Here is a 19,923-nt window from a genome sequence, read left to right as displayed (position 1 = left end):
CACCTCTCTCCTGGGTAACAAATCCCTGTTGGCCTTCAGGAGACTTACTAAGGGACCCTTCCATTCTCACAGTAAATCTTGTACAGAGTACTTAACCTTTGCTCCAGTTGTTCTGTGATAATGAACCTTAGTCAATGTGTCAGTCACTTTGCTGTTGTTTGGTAAGGATATCTCATAAACTTATATGTTGAAACACTTCTTTCCCCTATTTGTGGCTCTGTTTAGGGAGGCTGTATGGTTTTTAGAAGGTGGGTCTAACTAGAGGAAAATGGGTCATGAAGCTGGGCCTTGAGGTTAGTAGCCCCTGAGGGAGCAGCCAGGTTGCACTGGGCTATCTACCTCTAGTCTATGGGTCCTGGAATTAGCTGCTCGAGGTGCTCATTGCTACTCACTGTCATGCCTTCTCTCTGGGAAGGACATCACCTCAAACATGAGGGAAGATAAATGCTTCCTTCCGTGGGTTGCTCTTCATGGCATTTAATTACAGTGATGAGAAAAGAAATGCCTAGACTTTCAGATGTATGGGGTTGGACTTCATGAACTCCTTCCCCAGCCATCCTGGGATTTTTGACTGACTAGATCCTGTGAATATCTTGTGCATGCAGTCAAAGTCTGAATCTGTGTGTGCAATGGCCTTGCCATGCCTGGCAAATACTGCTGTACTTCTGCTGGCTCTGGCTCTTCAGTCTGTCTGACTTCTCTTTGGTAATGATCCTTGAGCTTTGAAGGAAGAGGATGTACTAGAGACACCTTAGAGCTGAACACTCCTCGGTCTCTTATTCTCTGCATGTTGACCAGTTGTGGGTCTAGGTATTAATAACTATCACCATAAAAAGAAGCTTCCCTGCTGAGGGTTGGGAGACAGTAGTTTGTGGGTAAAAGATAACTTAAGAGGCATTTTATTATTATGTTTTTTTAGAAGACTAATAGTAGTAGGGTTTTCTTCTAGAGCCTGTGACCTCACTAACTGAGGGTTCTTGGCTCAGTTAATGATGCCAGGTGTGAGTGGATCAGGCTTTAAATTTGACCTGAAAGTGATGGATTAGTCCTGTAACATTTATGCCACAATTTCATCAGTGGCATGGCTTCACAGGGCACTAATTATTGCAGCTTGTTTGCAGGGTTCACAGCTGGGTAAAACTGTTGATTATGTAGCTAGCATGTATAGCACCTTCCAGCACTATGAAAGCTGGCCAGTAGGACAAAACTTCCTGGTCAGTACCAGCTTGATCTGGCCATGTCCTTTGTGTGACACACATGTCTTTAGTGCTTAGGTCTCATCGTCAGCAGTGTAGCCAAGAGCAATGTGATGATTGAGGGTCTATGGAACTCCACTGAGCATCACCTTGAGAAGAGGTAACTCATACCTGGCTCTGCTAAACTCCTTTCCACATCTCCCTGGATTCTTGAGCTGTGGTTGGAATGTGAGTCACCATAGGTGGGGTGAAGTGTGTCTTGGGCAGGAGAAACTTGGCTGTCAAGAGCTCCAGTAAAGCAAGATATCCAGTTGCCTGGTTTCCCACACCTATGCTGGTTCAGTAAGCTGAGACAAACTCGGAAAACAGGGTCCTGGATGCCTGCTTACTAACATGGCAGAAAGTCCTGAGGCTTGGCCCTTGACTTACTCCAATGCACTGTCAGGAAGTAAATGGAGACAAGATTACATCTAAGTGTATGGCTTGATTTTAGCTTTACTACAAGGACGGGGTTTAGTGTTAATTTATACCCTTCCATCAAACTTGGTTATACACAGTAATTTCTAACTCATTTGAACCCCATCTGTGTATGCAGACTAACAATTACTGGAGTAAATTCAGGAACTTTGTTTCTAAACTCCCTTCTGCAGGGCAGTCTGTGTAGCTAAAGTCTAGATGCAAAGAGACACATATAGTTTTGTTTGTATTGTTTCACCTTAAATACCACAAGATTGAGAATTGTTACTGGGCAACATAGTTAAGAGTTAGTTGTTTAAGAGCCCAGCGCCTGATTGAGTTTTGGTATGGGAAGTATGGATGCTTCCAGTCAAAGTGGCAGGGTTTTCAAAACCATCATAGTAAGGGATGAAATCTTCTGCAATTATCTTTCCTTGATATTTGAATTGTTTTTTTAATTTGCAGATTTTTTAAAGTTTGTTTTTAATAATAAAAACTCCACTACTGAGAACATAAAAAGAACATGCTTATTTAAGTGGAGAGAAGATTGCCTATATTGCTAGACTCACCGCCCCCCCATATACACAACACACCAAATAGAAAAAGGTTAATAATTAATTACTGACATAAATTTAGAGAAACTAATTTAGAATATTCTTTTTTGAAGCCAAGAACAGTGCAGAAATGATTTTAGAAGTTTCTGTCACTTTATCTTTATTCCTAAATCACAGGTTCATAAAGCAGTATCTTTCTGGAACTTCAAATGACACACTGTGCATCATTTTAAATAAAGTATCTCCAAACAATAATATAAGAAATGCTTTTACTCTATTTGTGAGCCTGTATGTGTACATATGTCTCTGTGTGTGCACTTCAGTGTGTATGCATATATAGGTGTGTGTGTGTGGGTGCCTATATTAATGTGCTTGTGCCTATAGAAGCCAGATGAACCAGGGGTATTATTTTTCAGGAGCTGTGCACTTTGTTTTATTGAGACAAGAGTCTCACTGTGGCTTGGGGCTTGAAGATTAGACTAAGCTGGTTGACCTGTGAGCCTAGGGAATCCTCCCTTCTGTCTCTCCAAGGCTGGGCTTTACAAATGCTGTTAGCTACTATACCCAGCTTTTCACTTGAATGCTGGGTTGCTTATCAAGTTTGTGTGGTAACATTTCCCGGACTGAGCCTTCCCCCAGTCTCTAATAATTAGTATAAAGTATATTTCCTATATTGAGGGATTCATTGCAGCAGTTTTGTTCTTTTCTATTTAAATTAAAGAGGGACTGAGATTAGGAATTCTTTGTGAGCAAGATGGCTGAGAATTTGGCACTGTCTTTCTTTCCATCCTCTTGTAGAGGACATACAGTTTGTGGATTTTAGGTCTGAAGTCTTAAAGCTAGCCTGTTAGTTTGACCAATCTGTTGTATGTCATCCAGCAAGCTACTCAACTATAGTGTGCCCCAGTTCTTCATAACTGAGGACTTACTCTTGCCCACCACCATAGGGAAGCTGTGGGACTTACTGATTTCCTGCAATAAAGTTCCTCCAAAGTGCTGGGTAGGTGTGTAGTAAGTGTTTGATGTTGCCACTCACTTGAACGGAAGAGATTGAAAAGTGCCAGGACTTGCTATTGTCTACACTGGTGTTAAAGGAACCGATTAAAGGCACTAAAGACATCTGGCATTTTCCATCTTCTCCCAAGAGATTATGGTATGTTAAGCACAGGTGCACATTTACTACAAATATGTAAGGCTACTAGGTCAGTAACCCTACATATCTTTGGTTGATGATTTAGTCTCTCTGAGCATCCATGGGCCCAGGTTAGTTGCTTCTGTAGATCTCACTCAATTCTATCCCTCACTCTTCCACAAGACTCCCTGAATTCCGCTTATATTTGGCTGTTTGTCTCTGCATCAGTTTCTATCCATTGCTGGATGAAACCTGTCAGGAGGCAGTTATGCTAGGTTCCTGTCTGCTAGCATAGCATAGTGTCACTAATAGTACTGAGGGTTGGCTCTACCCCATGGGGTGGGTCTTAAGTTGGGGCAGCCATTGATGGCTGTTCCCTCAGTGTCTGTTCTACCTTTTCTCCTGCATATCTTGTAGGCAAGACAAGTTTTCTATTGAAGGATTTGTGGGTGGGTCCGCTAACAATAGGAACAGGGTGTCTTGGTCTCTGTTCCCTGCCATTGGATCCCCTTCCCCTAACTGGACTGCCTAATTGGGTCTCAGTGGGAGGGGATGTGCTTAGTTCCCCTGGGACTAGATGTCCCAGGGCAGGGTTAAGGGCAGGGCAGGGCAGGGCTGGGACTAGATGTCTCAAGGCAGTTTTCACTTCTCTGAGGAGAAAGGAAAGGGAGAGGGTAGGGAGAGTAAGGATTTATAAGAGTGGGACTTGGAGGAGGGGTGGGGCTAGTGATTGGGATGTTAAGTGAATGGATTAAATAAATTATTGAAAATAAAACAAAAGAAGGTGACCTTGACAAATCCTTATTTTCACTACAGAATAGAAGATGAAATTTGTTCAAGTAAGAGAAGTCAATCCAAGCATTTTTTTTTTTACCAGAATTTTTTTTTAGGATATTCTATGAGATACTGGCCAAGTAGAAGAGTAGAAGATGCTAATGGTAAAATTGTAAAACAGAAAAAAAAATTAGCATTTGCTAGTAATACTGTCTAAAATGGAAAATTTAAAATAAGTTGATAATAGCATAATCAATAGTCTCCAGGGATTTGTATATCAGTAACAAGTATTATTAGCATAGGGAATATTTCATGGACATTAGAAAACATGTAAAATAGGGTGAATACTCCTAATCTAAACTCCCAAAGCTACAAAGTCTAAAACTCTTTGAGTGTTGACATGTGGGCACAGGTGGAAAACTATTACACCTGACCTTAGGATGAGTCTGTGAAAATGCAGGTACCCTAAAAATATGGTATCAAAGTACCTCTGACTGTACAGTATTTCAGAGACATAAATAGATTTGTATTCAGATATTGGTGCTATCCCCAGCTATGTCATTATATAAGCAGATATTTCAAAACATGAAAAAAATTGATATTTGAAACACTTTTTGTCCCAATCCTTGAGGATAAGAGTTTTCCCCCTTTGTACTACCTTATAGAAGTTTTCTCAAGGGTAATTGAAAAGTGATTTGTATAACTGAATATGTATACCCTGTTTCTGAACACAAAGTCTCTAGTCAGATGTGTCTCCAGTGAGTGATCTTTGTACTTGGGCAGAACATGAAGCATTCTGAGATATGATCTGTATTACTATTGGCCTTACCCTGAATCTTTCTTTCTCTGTCTCTTCTCCTTCCACTTTTACAGGAGTGGGACTTCCTGAAAAGTGCCTTCCAGGCACTAAGGTAGTTTACAAAGGTGGTGGTACTTGGTACATTTCTTTCATTATTTCACTGGTAACCCTAGTCCACCAGTAATTGTGGCTCCTCTGTGGTCCTTTTGGGGTGCTTTTGATCCAGTGGTTCCCATATAGTATTGGCAGCAATAGGGCCTCACATGTTATATGGAGTGTGTGAGGGAGTGAATGAAAACTGTGTAGCTGGAACGTGATCTGCTCGTGGTGCAGTGCAGCCTTAACCACAGAGCTACTTTTGAAGGGTCATAGACTTTCCTAGATGCTAAGCCTGGTTCAACCTTTCTTCAGTTGAGGCTTTGCCAGTTTATCTCAGGAGTGTTTATGAGGTCTATAGCCATCAGGCCCCGAATGTGCTGGATCTCTTTGGAAGTGCTTATCTATAAGGAGAAAGTATTTCTTCATGCTAAAATAGTAATATAAATTTCTTTTTCTTTCAGCTTCCTTTGCAGCCGTATTGCACTGGTAAGATTTTTTTTTTCAATGATATGTATTATGTAAATGTTCATAACTTACCAAAGCTATAGCCCATGTATTTAAAGGAATAGCTCCTGTATCATAGGATGGGTGTATCTTGTTTATACCATTGTCTTCTGAAAGATTAGTCTATTTGATAAATCAGGATCAGAATAATAAAACTGTTATATTAGGTTATCTATTATTAAAGAGGCTATATTTGATACTCTAATTTGCATAACATTAATATAGTGTACATGTTGAATGTTAGATTGATGTTTTTAATCTTCTGGGTGGAGAAATGTATGAATTTTGTGAACCAGGCAGTTTTTGAATGGTACCCAATGGCACATTCAGTGTGATCTATAATTTTATAGTACATCACTTAAAATATCATTATGGTTTATTTTAATGTTAAAATCTAATTGGAATGTGCTTTCTTATGGAGAGGACTTTTAGTAGAATTGTTAAAACTTGGTAGAAAACAGATATAGATACGATGGTGTTTCAGTTTTGTTGCAAAGGGTCTGCACTCTGTGGGGCATTTCCTTTGCCTTTGAAGTAGCTCTCACAGCCTCAGCGCTGACCGCCCTGTTGTTGAATGTTTCCAGGAGCCACATAACGCACCTCTTTGAAAATGATCGGCATTTTTCTCACCTCTCAACGCTGGAAAGGGAGATGGCTTTCCGCACTGAAATGGTTAGTTCTGTGTGTGTATAGTATTTCATTGTAGTATTTTGGAACTCTAAGTATTTTAAAGCTTTTTTGGCATGAAAAGTTTCAACAAGACATTCCCAAAGGAAAGGAGTAGACAGTTCTCCCTCCTTATCTTGTAGCTTCACCTCAGATAACACACAGTCATCCATATTCTTTACCCGTCTCTGTTTAAAGGAAATTAGACTTAATTTTTGTGTTACTACATTTGCAGTTCCTCAAAGGACTTTTTGTCCCTAGTAATTTCTTAGCACCATCAAATGAAAATGTTTGAATGAGCTGATTGGCACTTGATAGCAGCTGATGTCCTTAACTGAAGATGCAAACTATCTGTACTTATGTTTACCTGCGGTATCACTGGGTCTTCAATTTGTAAGTCCCTCTTTCTGTTTTGTTTTTCTGCCCTTTATCTATTGAGGAACCATATATCCCCATATATATGCATATATATATACATATATATAAATACATATATATACACACACATATATATATACACATGTATATATTATACACACACATATATGTATATATATGTACATATGTATTATACATATATATACATATGTATATATATGTATATGTGTGTATATATAATATATACATGTATATATAATATATGTATTTATATATATATTTCCAATTCTTCAACATAGATATGTTGTATAGACTTGTTTATGGATGTAACTCATGTTCTTACTATGTCCCCATCTCCTGTGTTTTCTAGAGACTAATGGAAAATATGACTACTTTGTGGAAGGAATACTTCCCATCTCAAGGTTAACAGAGGGACTGGTTTCCTTCTCAGATGCTCAGTCTGGGGAGTAGCTGAAGGAGTGGTCTGGCTGAGTCCTTCTTAGAGCCCAGCCATCCGTGTAGTTCATGCATCTTTTTTGAATAGACACTGTTATTATTTTTCTGCACATGCTGATTTGTAACTCTGAAAATAATTTTCCTACAACATTGCTTCAGTGTCTTTTCTAGGCTTACTAATTAGTAGAAAGACAGGAAAATGATCCATTCTTTTATTTATAGTGTTTTTTTTTCCCATAAAAATAAATTGATTCTCTCACATCTTCTAGTCAGAATCAGTAGATTGATTGGCACATATGGTGTAACCTTTGGTGTCTGGAACTGTCCAGTGTCTGCAGTTGGCTGTGCTGACCTCAGTGTGACCTCACTAGTGTTTCCTCGGTGTCGGTGTCCGAGTCTTCCTTCCTTTGGGGTGCTGCACGGTATCTCCTACCCAGCTGTAGGTGGCATGTAGCGACCAGGACCTCTGTGCTGCAGATGTTCACTGCTACTGCATGGGCTGTTGAGAGTTGGCCTTTTAGTGAGCAGAACTAGGAAGCTCTTTTTTAAAAAAACAAAAAACCCAATAAGTCATGAATTTATATTAAAATTTTTAAATTAAAATTTAGGATTTGATGTATTTTACTTGATATTAAATTTGTTTTAATCTAAGAGTATTAATTTCAAATTATTTTTTAATAGAATAAAAATGTTAAGCTCAGTACTAAAAATATAGTTATTAAATGAGTTTTAGAGTTTTCTGGAAGTCTGTCTCTATGCTATGCTGTGTTCCACTTAGAATACCAAGTAGGGTGACTTGGTATTCTCTTCCAATTTGATAAATAATGCTTTTTAAAATTTTTGTTACTTAAATATTTAAAGTTGTGTGTTTTGTCATTAAGTAAAATGTTAATATGCTTCTAGAATGAAACATAGAGCAGGTAGATGCAGTAGTTTGGGGGCTTCTGACAGTCCCAGAGTCTAGAAGGGATGGGCCAAGTGCCTCTCCCTGAGGCCGGCTGGTGTTTGCTGCCTGTTTGGGTTTCCTTGGGTTATTGCTACGTTGTTCTTCAGTCTCTGTTTCTGTCCTCTTGGTCCTTTTGTCCTTTATGGCTATATTTCCATGCCGTAAGGCTGTGTTCAAAGCAGAGTCATCTGAATCTTCTTTACCATTACTTCAGCTTGATTGTAACATCAAGGACCCTGTTTCCAGGGAGACCATATTCACTGGTTCTGGCCTACAAGAAGGTGTTAGAGACCCTGTTGACCTAATACAGTAGGAAGTCTGTCTTATTTTAGAAAGCATTATGTGAGGTAGTCCTCACGGCAGAATCAAACTTTGTCTCTATGGAGACATTCTGGGTAGTAGGAAGTCACCTTTCTGTGCTCAGAGCTTGGCAGGTGGTCCCACTCTGGTTAAACTGAAGAGAAGGTGGCATTTATTTGCCCTGTGTGCCTCTGTGTCTTACACTGCCTCTCAGACTCTTGCCTAAGCTTCATGGACTGTCAGGGGACGTTGTTTTTGTTTTATTTTATTTATCTATTCAGTGAGGAGGAATCTTCTGTTTCCCTACCTGGCTCATACTTACTTTGGAGCTGAAGATGGCCCTGGCACAGGGCTTAAAGTGTTAGGTGTATGTAGTGGCCGGCATTGAACTCAGAGCCTCCTGCATGCTGGTGAGCACTCAGCCAAGTGAGCTACATATTTTTTTGTCTCATGTCATTTCACCTTTGCTACAGTCCTTTTTAAAGTAGCATGTCAGACTAAACTTTCCTAGTTCTCTCAAAATGCAACCCCTCCCAGTTCCCCATGTCAGTTCTTAGGCTGTGTTGCTATGGTAGAAAATGATCTGTAAAATTATTGTTTAATAGGAATGTGTATAATGTTCAGTCTTTTTAAAAAACACATTTAGATTTTGAATGTAAATTTGGAGGAAATAAGACTGTCATTTTTGGGTAATGAATAGATTCATCATACATGGCAAATGCTGAATTGCATGTATACATATTTAAATTCTGATACTATTTTTGAAGCTATTTTTCCATTCAATTATTTTTATTATGATGAAATTCTTCTAAAATGTACTTTTTAGTAACCTAAGAATTTATAAATGATCAGAAACCTGTGAAATTAATTGTAGCTATTACCTGCTTGAGTGCTCAGTTTCTCAAAACCAGTGTTTGTTTTTTTTTAAGTATTTGTAATCTAAGAAGATGAATAGCTATGTACTTTTTGTTATAACTGGAGCATATCCTTCTTTCAGGGGCTGTATTATTCTTACTTTAAGACTATTGTGGAAGCACCCTCATTTTTGAATGGAGTATGGATGATAATGAATGACAAGCTGACTGAATACCCCCTTGTTATTAACACATTAAAAAGGTTCAACCTTTATCCTGAGGTAAGTTACTGTTGTGATTTTTCATGAAAAAAAATGCTTTTTAAAAATTAAATGTGAGCCTAACTCTTATGTTCTGATTTACCATACTAAATTTTATTTTACTTTTTAATAAAAAATATTCACCACATGAAAGAGTTTATTGGGGGGGATTTTGAATCTCTGGGATCTATAATTGTGATGGCATTATTAGAAAATTAGGGACTTCCATTTTTTTGGTGACTTTATAGCAAGAGCCAGCTATGACTGCCATGGGTCATTTGTCAGATAAGAACTCATTTCTCTATAGGAAGACATCCCTTCCCTCCCTAGGATAGCATCCTTCCCTCCTTTTCCCTCCCTAGGATAGCATCCTTCCTTCCCTTTCCCTCCCTAGGATAGCATCCTTCCCTCCCTAGGGTAACATCCTTCCCTCCTTTTCCCTCCCTAGGATAGCATCCTTCCCTCCCTAGGATAGCATCCTTCCCTCCCTAGGATAGCATCCTTCCCTCCCTTTCCCTCCCTAGGATAGCATCCTTCCCTCCCTTTCCCTCCCTAGGATAGCATCCTTCCCTCCCTAGGATAGCATCCTTCCCTCCCTAGGATAGCATCCTTCCCTCCCTAGGATAGCATCTTTACTTCCCTAGGGACACATGCTTCCCTCTCTTGGGCAGCATCTCTAGGGTTCCTCTTTTCATTGAGAGCGTTTTCTTGGGCAGGGCTTGAAGGAAGATGAGCTCATCCAGGAGGTAAAGGAGGAAGATTGTTATACTGGTAACAGTTTTAGACTTTCATTATCTTCCCTGCCTTCATTTGATTCATTTAATACATTTCTTAAATATTTTTCTGGGTCCTGGGCTGAGAACCAATTCCTTTGTGACTTGAAGTCAGGCTTTCTTAAAAAGCTCACATCTTCCCTTACCTTCTTTTTTTCTTTTGTTTTTGTTTTTTTTCCTTTTTTTTTTTTTTTATTGAATATTTTCTTTATTTACATTTCAAATGTTATCCCCTTCCCGGTTTCCCTCCCTCCCAGAAACACCCTATCATATCCTCCCTCCCTCTGCTTCTATGAGGGTGTTCCCCCACCTGCCTACCCACTCCTACCTCCCTGCCCTTGATTCCCCTACACTGGGGCATCTATCAAGCTTTAATAGGACCAAGGACCTCTCCTGCCATTGGTGCATGACAAGGCCATCCTCTGCTACATATGCAGCTGGAGCCATGTGTACTCCTTTATTGGTGGTTTAGTCCCTGGGAGTTCTGGGGGGGCTGGTTGGTTGATATTGTTCTTCCCATGGGGTTGCAAACCCCTTCAACTCCTTCAGTTCCTTCTCTAACTCCTCTATTAGGGACCCTGCACACAATCCAATGGTTGGCTACAAGCATCTGCCTCTGTAGTTGTAAGGCTCTAGCAGGGTCTCTTAGGAGATAGCCATATCAGGCTCCTTTTAGCATGCATTTCTTGGCATCCACAATAGTTTCTGGGTTTGGTGACTGTGTATGAGATGAGTCCCCAGGTGTGACGGTCTCTGGGTGGCCTTTCCTTCAGTCTCTGCTCTACACTTTATCTCCAGATTTGCTCCTGTGAGTATTTTGTTCTCCCTCTAAGAAGGACCGAAGCACCCGTACTTTGGTCTTCCTTCTTAATGAACTTCATGTGGTCTTTGAATTGCATCCTGGTTATTTGGAGCTTTTGGGCTAATATCCACTTATCAGTGAGTGCATACCAACATGGGATTACAGGGTGTGCTGTATTTTTTATGTGTATGTTTTGTCTTTGGGGACACTTGTAGTCACCCTCTCCACCACTTTCATTTCAAGACAGGGTTCTTCTTTGTCACCATGGCTGCTAGTGTGCCATTTGTAATGGTTGTATGTATGATCTTCTATGGACATCTCAACTTTTCGTGCTTGTGAATATTCTAAGCAAAGTGGCAGCAAACATCTGTGAATCTAAATCTTTATTATACATATCTGCCTTATTTAGATTTACTGCTTTGATAGAACACTACAACCAAAAAGAACTTGGGGAGGAAAGAGTTTAGATAGTTTATCTAATGTTCCCAGTCCATTGAGAAAAATCAGCTGAGAATTCAAGGCAGGAACTTGGAGGAAGGGCAGGGACTGGAGAGGAGACCATGGAAGGATGCTCCTTGCTCCCCACAGCCAGCCCATTGGTAGAACGAGCCACATGGGCTGGGCCTTCTCACATCAATCATTAATCAAAGAAAATGCCACACAGACTTGCTTATAGGTCAGTCTTTTGGAGGGGTTTTTTCAAATAAGATTCCTTCCTCCAAGATATGTATAAGTTTGTAATAAAATTGATGAAACCACCAATAAAACATTTATTCATTTTTTAAAACTATAAATTAGTGAATATAGCTCTTCAGTTTAGCAGAATATGCGTTGTAATGATTTGTGGGCATATTGCCAAAAGCCTTCTTGTATAGGTTATACCGACTGAATCCCTGCCAACAGCAGTTTGGGAAATGTTGATTTGCATCCTTGTTGATTTTGATAGACAAGGAAATTATAAGTACTTGGTGCATTTTATTTAATTCATGTATATGAATGCTTTCAGTGCTATATAAATATCCATTTCTATTTTGAAAAAGAATTCCTGTTTATGCTCCCTTGTATCTGTTTCTCTTGGGTTTCTTAAAGACTCATTTTTTTATACATAAGATGTTATGATTATGACATTAATGAAATATTTATCTTTTTATCTATGGATACATATTTTCCTATGCAGCATTTTATGCCCATGAATCTTTTAACTTACAACTTTTAAATATGCATGTAAAATATTTATTCTTTATAGTTATGTACTTATGTTTATATTTTAACTTATTTGGAATTTGTGTTGATACATTTGTAGAAAAGAATATTCTTTATAGTGGTCTTCTGTGTAACTAGATATAGAAGGAGCCAAACACTGGAGCATGAGAAGACACTTTGACAATTATGAAAAACTCTAAAACATATCTAATAATGAAAACTTATTTTGTTTTTTATTTTTTATTTATTTATTTATTTATTTATTTATTTACATTTTCAAGACAAGGTTGCTCTGGGGAACCCGGCTTTTCTGGAACTCATGCTGTAGAACAGGCTGGCTTCAAACTCGGAAAGATCTTCCTACCTCTGCCTCTTGAGTGCTGGGATTAAAGGAATGTGCCACCACTGCCTGGCTTGAAAATTATTTATGAGTTTTTTATTTTCTTTAAAAAGGTGATCTTAGCCAGCTGGTACCGGATTTATACCAAAATAATGGATTTGATTGGCATTCAAACCAAGATATGCTGGACAGTTACCCGAGGAGAAGGACTCAGTCCGATTGAAAGCTGTGAGGGTGAGCTCCTTTGTCATGTTTTTCAGTTGTCTGTCTGACTACAGAAGCCTTACTGAAGTCTTAGTGCTATAAGTAACAACCATTTTATTATGCTCTTGTATTCTGCAAGTCTCAAATTTGGGCAGGCTGGTTTGCTTCCATGGTCACAGGGCAATCACATGGCTGAGCAAAGTGAAATGAACAGGAAGCTGTTTTGGTCACATTGTGGCCCTTGGGCTGGATTAGTTCAGGTATTACCTGGGATGTGTAGATTCCACCCTTCCAAGGACTTTGAGCTTTTTTATAGCAAGGTATTTGTCATAAAGTAGCTATGCTCTTCCCAGGGTAGCTTCACTCCATCTGGGTCACTGTTGCTGCAGAAGCCTTCCTCTCGGAGGCCATGCTGTTGCCTCTGCCTTGCTCTGCTGTAGTAGGCCAACCCCTCCCCGCCCCCCGCCCTTTACCTCCTTAAGGTGTGTCATCAGGTTTGCAGCCTGTCTGCAGACCAGCGTAGCTGAGTAGTACTGTTCTCATCAGTCTCCTGCATGCATGTCCTGTTTTCATATGGGAACCAAGGCAACCATTTATCTGGCAACTGTTTCACAGTAAGCACAGTTTAATGTAAATTGCCAGACTCATAACATAATTTGTGGCTGAAACATATGTTTTGTTTATTTTTAAAGGATTGGGTGATCCTGCTTGCTTTTATGTTGCTGTAATTTTTATGTTAAATGGACTAATGATGGCATTATTCTTCATATATGGTACATATTTAAGGTAAGAATATCTTAGTATTTATTTGCAAAATATAATAAAAAGTCTTTAGTTAATAATTATTGATAACTTATTGCTCAATTTTAATAGTGTTTTTGAAATATTTGTTTGTGATTATCTGATTTCACTGTTGTTATGGTAATCACATTTCAGGTTGTTTTCACGCAGTGGTTCTCAACCTTCCTCACGTCGTGACTGTGACCCTTTAATACAGTTCCTCATGTTGTTGTCTTCCCCTACCCATAGAATTACTGCATTGTTACTTCAGAACTATAATTGTGCTTCTGTTATGAGTCGTAATGTGAACATCTGATAAGCAATGACCCCCAAAAGGGCATATCTCACAGGTTGAGGACCATTGTTTTAGAGACTTAAATAGAATATGGTGGGCATGTGTGGCAAATGCTAAAGGTTCACAGGTATCATTTTTATAAAATGTGAAAGTATCGCTTATCAGATGATAGTGATGGCCATTGCTTTGCTAGTGTTAAAGTGTAGGTATATTCCATACAACTGTTTGCAATCTACCTACCTTCATAGTCAAGTCATGTTCTTGCAACATAAGTAGTGATAGTATTTAAAGGTTTTATGTTTGTATTTTCCTTTTTGTTTTGATGGTATATTGCAATATGTGTATGTTTGTCTGAACTATTGTATTTCATTTGTGTGTATGTGCATTGTATGCATATGTGGGTGCACATGAATGTAGGGGTGTTTGTGTGTAGAGGTAAGAGAACAATGTTGAATGTCTTAGGCACTGCCAAACATTTGAGATTAGGTCTCTTGCTGGTAACTGGCCAAGTAGGCTATGCTAGCTGACCGCAAGCTCTGGAAATCCATCTCTTTCCTTTTCCTGAGAGCTAAGATTACAAGTGAGGATTACCCACCTTTTTTCATGGGTTCTAATGGATTGGACAGAGGTAGGTCCTCATGTTTGCAAAGTAATAAGCACTTGATACCTGAGCCATCTCCTCTGCCACTTGAGTTTATCTGACCTTGAAAGTATCTTAGACATTTCTTTCTACTGCTTACTGACTGACTGTAGTGCAGGACTGAATGTACATGAATATGGTTTTCCACTTGGTTAGCGGAAAGGAGTTGGGCTCACAGTGTCCTGTTATCTTCTTTGCATTTTCAGTTTAACTGCTTAAAGTCCTATGTGTTTAGGCTGGTCTTTGAGTACACTGCAGTTACTTGATAAGTACTTATCAAATGGAGCAGCAACTAGGTCAAATTGAAATATATTTGTAATTTATATTTATAAATAAACAGTAAATATATAAATCTATAGATAAATATACTATATAAATATAAAGATTATATAAAATAAATTATATAAATGTAAATACATAACTATAAATATTACATAAATATTTTATATGTACTTATAGATATAAGTATATATTTATATTATTTATAAAATATACATATATAGATAAATATATTTATAAACAAATGAGTATATATTTATATATATTTAAATTCTTACAGACACTTTACTGTATTTAGGAGAGTCGATTCAAGTAAGATAAATGCAAACATGTTTGCTGCTAGGCTGCACCGATAGCTCTGCTTTTATTGTTGACTCTCATCCTTTCTAGAGGAAACAGTCATGCTAACTTCCTAACATTCTTGTTGTAAGTTTTGTATGGTGTAATATCTGTGAAGAGAATAGAAGGTTTTGGTCCCATTGAAGGGGTCTTAGTGGCACTGGCCCTGTACAACTTTCTTAATCATGGTAAACACTCTTCTCCATATAGGCAGTGCATGGTCAGTTGTTCAGTCAACACCTACGATCTATGCTAGGTAGTGTCTTCTTAAGAATGTGAGCTATCACAGGGTGTGATCAGGTAGTGAGGTAAGCACAGTGACATAATGCGTATCAGTAGAAGACAGGCAGCAAGAAAGGGAGGAAGTCTAGAATCCTGAGGAGGGACAAGCTTGTTCTGATGGGAGGGACACTAGCCCAGCCCTGAAGAGTAAGAGGATTTAGATAGCTGGAAATATCTGGGAGTGCATCCCAGGGTGGGGCAGAAGCTGAAGCAGACAGTGTGGTGACAGTTTGACCTGAGGGTCCATGTTCCCCATGGGCAAGGAGGCAATCAAAGTTAGAGCCGTGGGTGAGTTAAATGATGAAGACCTTAGTGCAAGGCTGGTTTCAAACTTCAACGTGAATAGAGGAAGTTAGCAGTTTAACAAGCAGTGGGTCATGATTCAGACTGAGTGATGATCATAGAAGGTCCCTAAGTGCCATCTGTCCCCAGAAGCACACAATAGACACTCAGCACAACATGATACTAGAGAGCACCACCTGCTAGGAGCTTTGAAATCAGTTTTGTAGGTTGGCACTCCAGTTTTCCTCAAGAGGATTTTCAGAGCTGGGGAATCTTGCTTTTCAAGCATGGAGACCTGAGCGGAGACCTGAGGTTTCACCTGAACTCACATGTGTTAGTTACTTTTCTGTGGCTGAGACAATACAACATGACCCAAGGCAGCCTCTGGAGAATGCTCTTACTGGTGCATAGTCTGTCATGGCATGGAGGCATTGCAGCAGGAGGCAGGCATTGCAGGAGAAGCAGGCAGCTGAGAGAGCAAGCTGGAAGTGAGGTGAAGATAGAGAGTTTCAAACCCTATCTCTGCTTTCTCCAGAAGGCTATGGGATCTCTCCAAGCATCACTACACCAGGGGACAAATTCTGAAATGCCTGAGCCTCTGGGGGACATTCTCATCCAAACCACTATACCATATTAAAACAACAACAACAACAACAACAACAACAACAACAACAACAAAGCCTTGGCATGATGGCACATCCTAACACTGGGACAGTGGAGACAGGTGGATACTGTGAACCTTGTCCAGCCAACTGAGCATACTGATCCAATTTCCAGGATGATGAGAGACCCTTTCTCAAATAAACAAAAATTATAGACAGCACTTGAAGACTTATCCCAGAGCTTGTCCCCTGTTCTTTAATGCAGGGACATAATAAAACACACACACATGCACATACACAATGCACACAGGTGCTTTACAGCAGTGCTCAACTGTACCATCTCTAATAGTATCAGTACAACTTTGGGCTTTTGTACTTGTGTCTGTGCTGGGTTATACTGTAGTGCTTTCTCTGCTGTGGTTGCAGTCCTTTAGAGGTCTACATTCAAGCTGGTGGTGAGGGAGCAACTTAGGTTCAGCGCATCAGAACCTGGTCTCCTCCCAGGGTCAAGACCTACAGCTTGTTTCAGCTCTGCCTTCTTTACTGCCTTTGACCTCTTCTGTACTGTCTAAGCTTGATGTCCTCACCCCATAGCCTGCATGGCTGGTGAACATTCATTTTCAAGCTCTGTCTTTGCCATTTGTGTAACCACAAAGTAGAGCTCAGGCTGCCTGACACACAGATGTCAATAAGCCAAGATAGGAATTAGCCTCTAAATTGCACAGATCTGAGAAGGCAGAAGAATGACATCCTAGTGTAAGACTCTGATGAGCCTTAGCTTACTAGAACCCTCCCTGGCCCCCACCCCTAAGTGAACAATGTAGAACTGGGGATTGATGCAAAAGCAAGAGAAATTTATTATTGGAGAGAGGCAGCCCATTAGGCCAGTTTTTATACAGTTTTCAGGGGTAGAATAGAGCAACAGCCACTAGGCACAATGTGATTGGCAGAACAGTGTGACTTTTAAACTGATTGGTCTTTAGGGAATGGAGTAGCAAGGGGTTCCCTTATCTGTGTATGGCTAAGGTTGGTCGATCTGCCCTGAGGAGTGTGTCTCCATGCTTGGGCTTCCCTCACATGCAGGTCGTACCCCCTGTGGTCTGAGGAATGTAATTAGCCAGTCCCTTACAGATGGGAGGAGTGCCTATGTGCTCTATGACCTTTTTCTTCCAGGAGGGGAGGAGTCTGGTGGAATTTTCCAAAGTTCCTGAGCTGACCTCTTCACTAGAAACTACATTCCATCCTGTCTCCTGACAGTAGACTTTAGGGCATAACAACAGGGGCCATCCATCATTCCACAGTTAGCCCTGATCCTGAGGTTCCTGGCATTTCTGCTTCTTTACTTGGCCTCCACTTTCCCCTCTTAAGGCTTCTCTTTGTGCAGTGGGGTTTGGATGTCCCCAAGGCCACTGGGTCTTGAGCTCCACTGTGTTAGAAGCTTCTTGGAACAGGAACAAACACGCATTTAGTCAGTTTCTCTCCTCTCCCTCTCTCTCTCCTCTGCCCCCTGTGTGTGTGTGTGTGTTCTTTGTGTGTGTGTAGGAATTTCATTCTGCAATTTGAAATCCAGTGTGACCTGTCATTTGTAGTAAGCCCCAAATAATTTTGTTAGCTTGCCACCTTGCTCAAAGGTGTCTCTGAGGACAAATAGGAAAACAAGCTCAGTTTCTCTGTTTACAGTCTCTACTCAACACCAGCAACACAGAGGCTTCTTTGACAAGTCCCCTTATTCACTTTGGCTGGATGTGGGTGCAAGTTCAATGTCCTCATTCTCCATTCAGTAGTTTGTGGAGCTGCTGGTTAAACTCAGGAAGTGTGCTTGTGTTGCTGGGTTAGTATAAAGTGTTAAAAAGGGTGGGATGGAGAGCCATGTGGGATGGAGAGCCATGTGGGAAGCAGCGCAGGGCCTCTTACTCTCTGATTGTCCTCTGCTAGGCATTTGGAAGCTTTCTAAAGATAGTCTTCTTGTCATTTAATGGAAGTGTTGTCCTGTAGGGAAAATGGAGTCACTTCTGCTTCTGTCAACTTGAACTTTAACCACTTTCCCATTCCTGGATCTTGGAGGTCAAGAATAGAAACTCCTAAACCATCAACTCTGCCTTTGATTCTTGTGACCAGTTCTCATTCTTAAGCTATCTAGGGACCACCAAGCTGGTTTTTTTTGTTTTTGTTTTTGTTTTTGTTTTTTTTTTTTTAGCTGAAACTGAGGTTTAGATAATATCAAGTAATTTCTCTAAGATCTCCTGAGAGCTGTTCAGTTGCATCTTTGGGATTTGGATGTAGACAGAGCTTCTGAGTGTGGGTTCTGCATTTTAAATGTTCTTTTTACAGAAATTAAATTATCCATAGCTTTATTTAATTCATTATTTGCATATGCTGAGTAATGAATGAAAAAGAACTGTTTATTCAATTTTCAAGGAGAGTGCTTATTTTATTTTTAAGAAGTTTCACCTCAAGTAGTGTAAGACTGACTAACTTTCAGAGGGGCCCGGACTGTGTGCTCTCCTGCATCATAGTTCATTACTAAGGTCTCCACAGTCCCAGGCCTTAGGTGTTCTTAGTTAAGACTTGTCTTCCTTTCTCACTTTCCACAAGATGACTGTTTCAGTATTGCCATTTACACTGTTTGCCAGCATCTCATCCGCTCTGTTCTCAATGTCACACGGGGCTTTGTGGTCATGCTTGGTGTCACTCACTACATTGGCTTTCTAACTATAGCACAACTTGGAAGAGAAGGAGGCATGCTGGCTTCGGTGTGTCTGTGACCTTACAGGTCCCTTGTGATGTACCCACCCTGGGTTCGTTCTCCAGTCTTTATCACGCAGCCAGGACTCCAGAGTCTTAGATGACGTGGCAGTGTGTTTGCCTCACTCTATTTTTACAGATAGTTTTTCTTCCAGTGGTTTTTAAAACAAAAGTAGCAAAACCTTACAAATCTTTTGGGTGGTGGGTGGGTGGTAATAAGAATATTGCTCAATACCATCTGATAGGAGTACCTGTTTAATGCCATCTGATAGGAATATCTGCTGAGTGCCCTCTGGGATTTTCCTATAGCTTTGCATCACAGTCATTTGCATGACAGCCAGCAGCTAACAACATGACAGTCAGCTTCTAACAACCTGATGCAGAGGAATGTATAGCTATATGTATACATATGTATATAGGAATGTATAGTCCTTACACAGTCAGTGTCCCTCACCTGACCAGAAAGATTTTTAGATTTGGCTTTTATATTTTGGAGTATTTGTAATACATGTAATGTAGCATCTTGGAATGACACCAAAACCTAAATGTGAAACTCATTGTGTAAATAATTGCTTGTTATCTTGATTTCTTGATTTTCTGTATTCTGATTAATCCTCCAACTGAAATATAAGTTCTTATTCTTTTACTTTTAATTTCAGCACTCCTACCTTTGTATTTCTCTTCTAGAGCCCCTCTTGTTCTGCTTCTGTGTAGGCGGGCCTTCTCTAGGCTACCTTCACTTGCCTCAGATGTGGCACATCCTAGGTTATCCACAAGCAGCTTCGGGCCTTCAGTCTCCACCTTCCCAAGAATTCTCCCCTTTGCATTTATCTTCATTTGAAATTCTGTAATGGCTTCTTTCTTATATATACCCTTATTTTGGAGAATCACATTCTCTTGTAGTTTGGAAACAACAAGAAAACTTAGAGATCATTGTAAAATAAATATATCTTGCCGATTTGAATCAAACTCCCTCCCTCCCT

General features: G+C 39.9%; 1 protein-coding gene across 3 annotated transcripts in view; it reads left to right on the top strand.

Annotated features, from left to right (window-relative positions):
* The window catches only part of Dpy19l1 (dpy-19 like C-mannosyltransferase 1), a 95,724-nt gene that overhangs the window by 11,999 nt on the left and 63,802 nt on the right, over nt 1-19,923 (top strand). For all 3 annotated transcript variants that reach the window (XM_031345777.1, XM_031345778.1, XM_031345776.1), the window contains exons 2-6: nt 5,472-5,496; nt 6,099-6,186; nt 9,258-9,395; nt 12,606-12,726; nt 13,389-13,482. In XM_031345777.1, coding sequence (XP_031201637.1) covers nt 5,472-5,496; nt 6,099-6,186; nt 9,258-9,395; nt 12,606-12,726; nt 13,389-13,482 — 466 coding nt within the window. The remainder of the gene's footprint in view (nt 1-5,471; nt 5,497-6,098; nt 6,187-9,257; nt 9,396-12,605; nt 12,727-13,388; nt 13,483-19,923) is intronic.

Source organism: Mastomys coucha, unplaced genomic scaffold (genome assembly GCF_008632895.1).
Source record: "Mastomys coucha isolate ucsf_1 unplaced genomic scaffold, UCSF_Mcou_1 pScaffold23, whole genome shotgun sequence".
NCBI lineage: Eukaryota > Metazoa > Chordata > Mammalia > Rodentia > Muridae > Mastomys > Mastomys coucha.
Note: the sequence above shows the minus strand (reverse complement) of the source record. Positions and strands in the feature narration are given on the sequence as shown.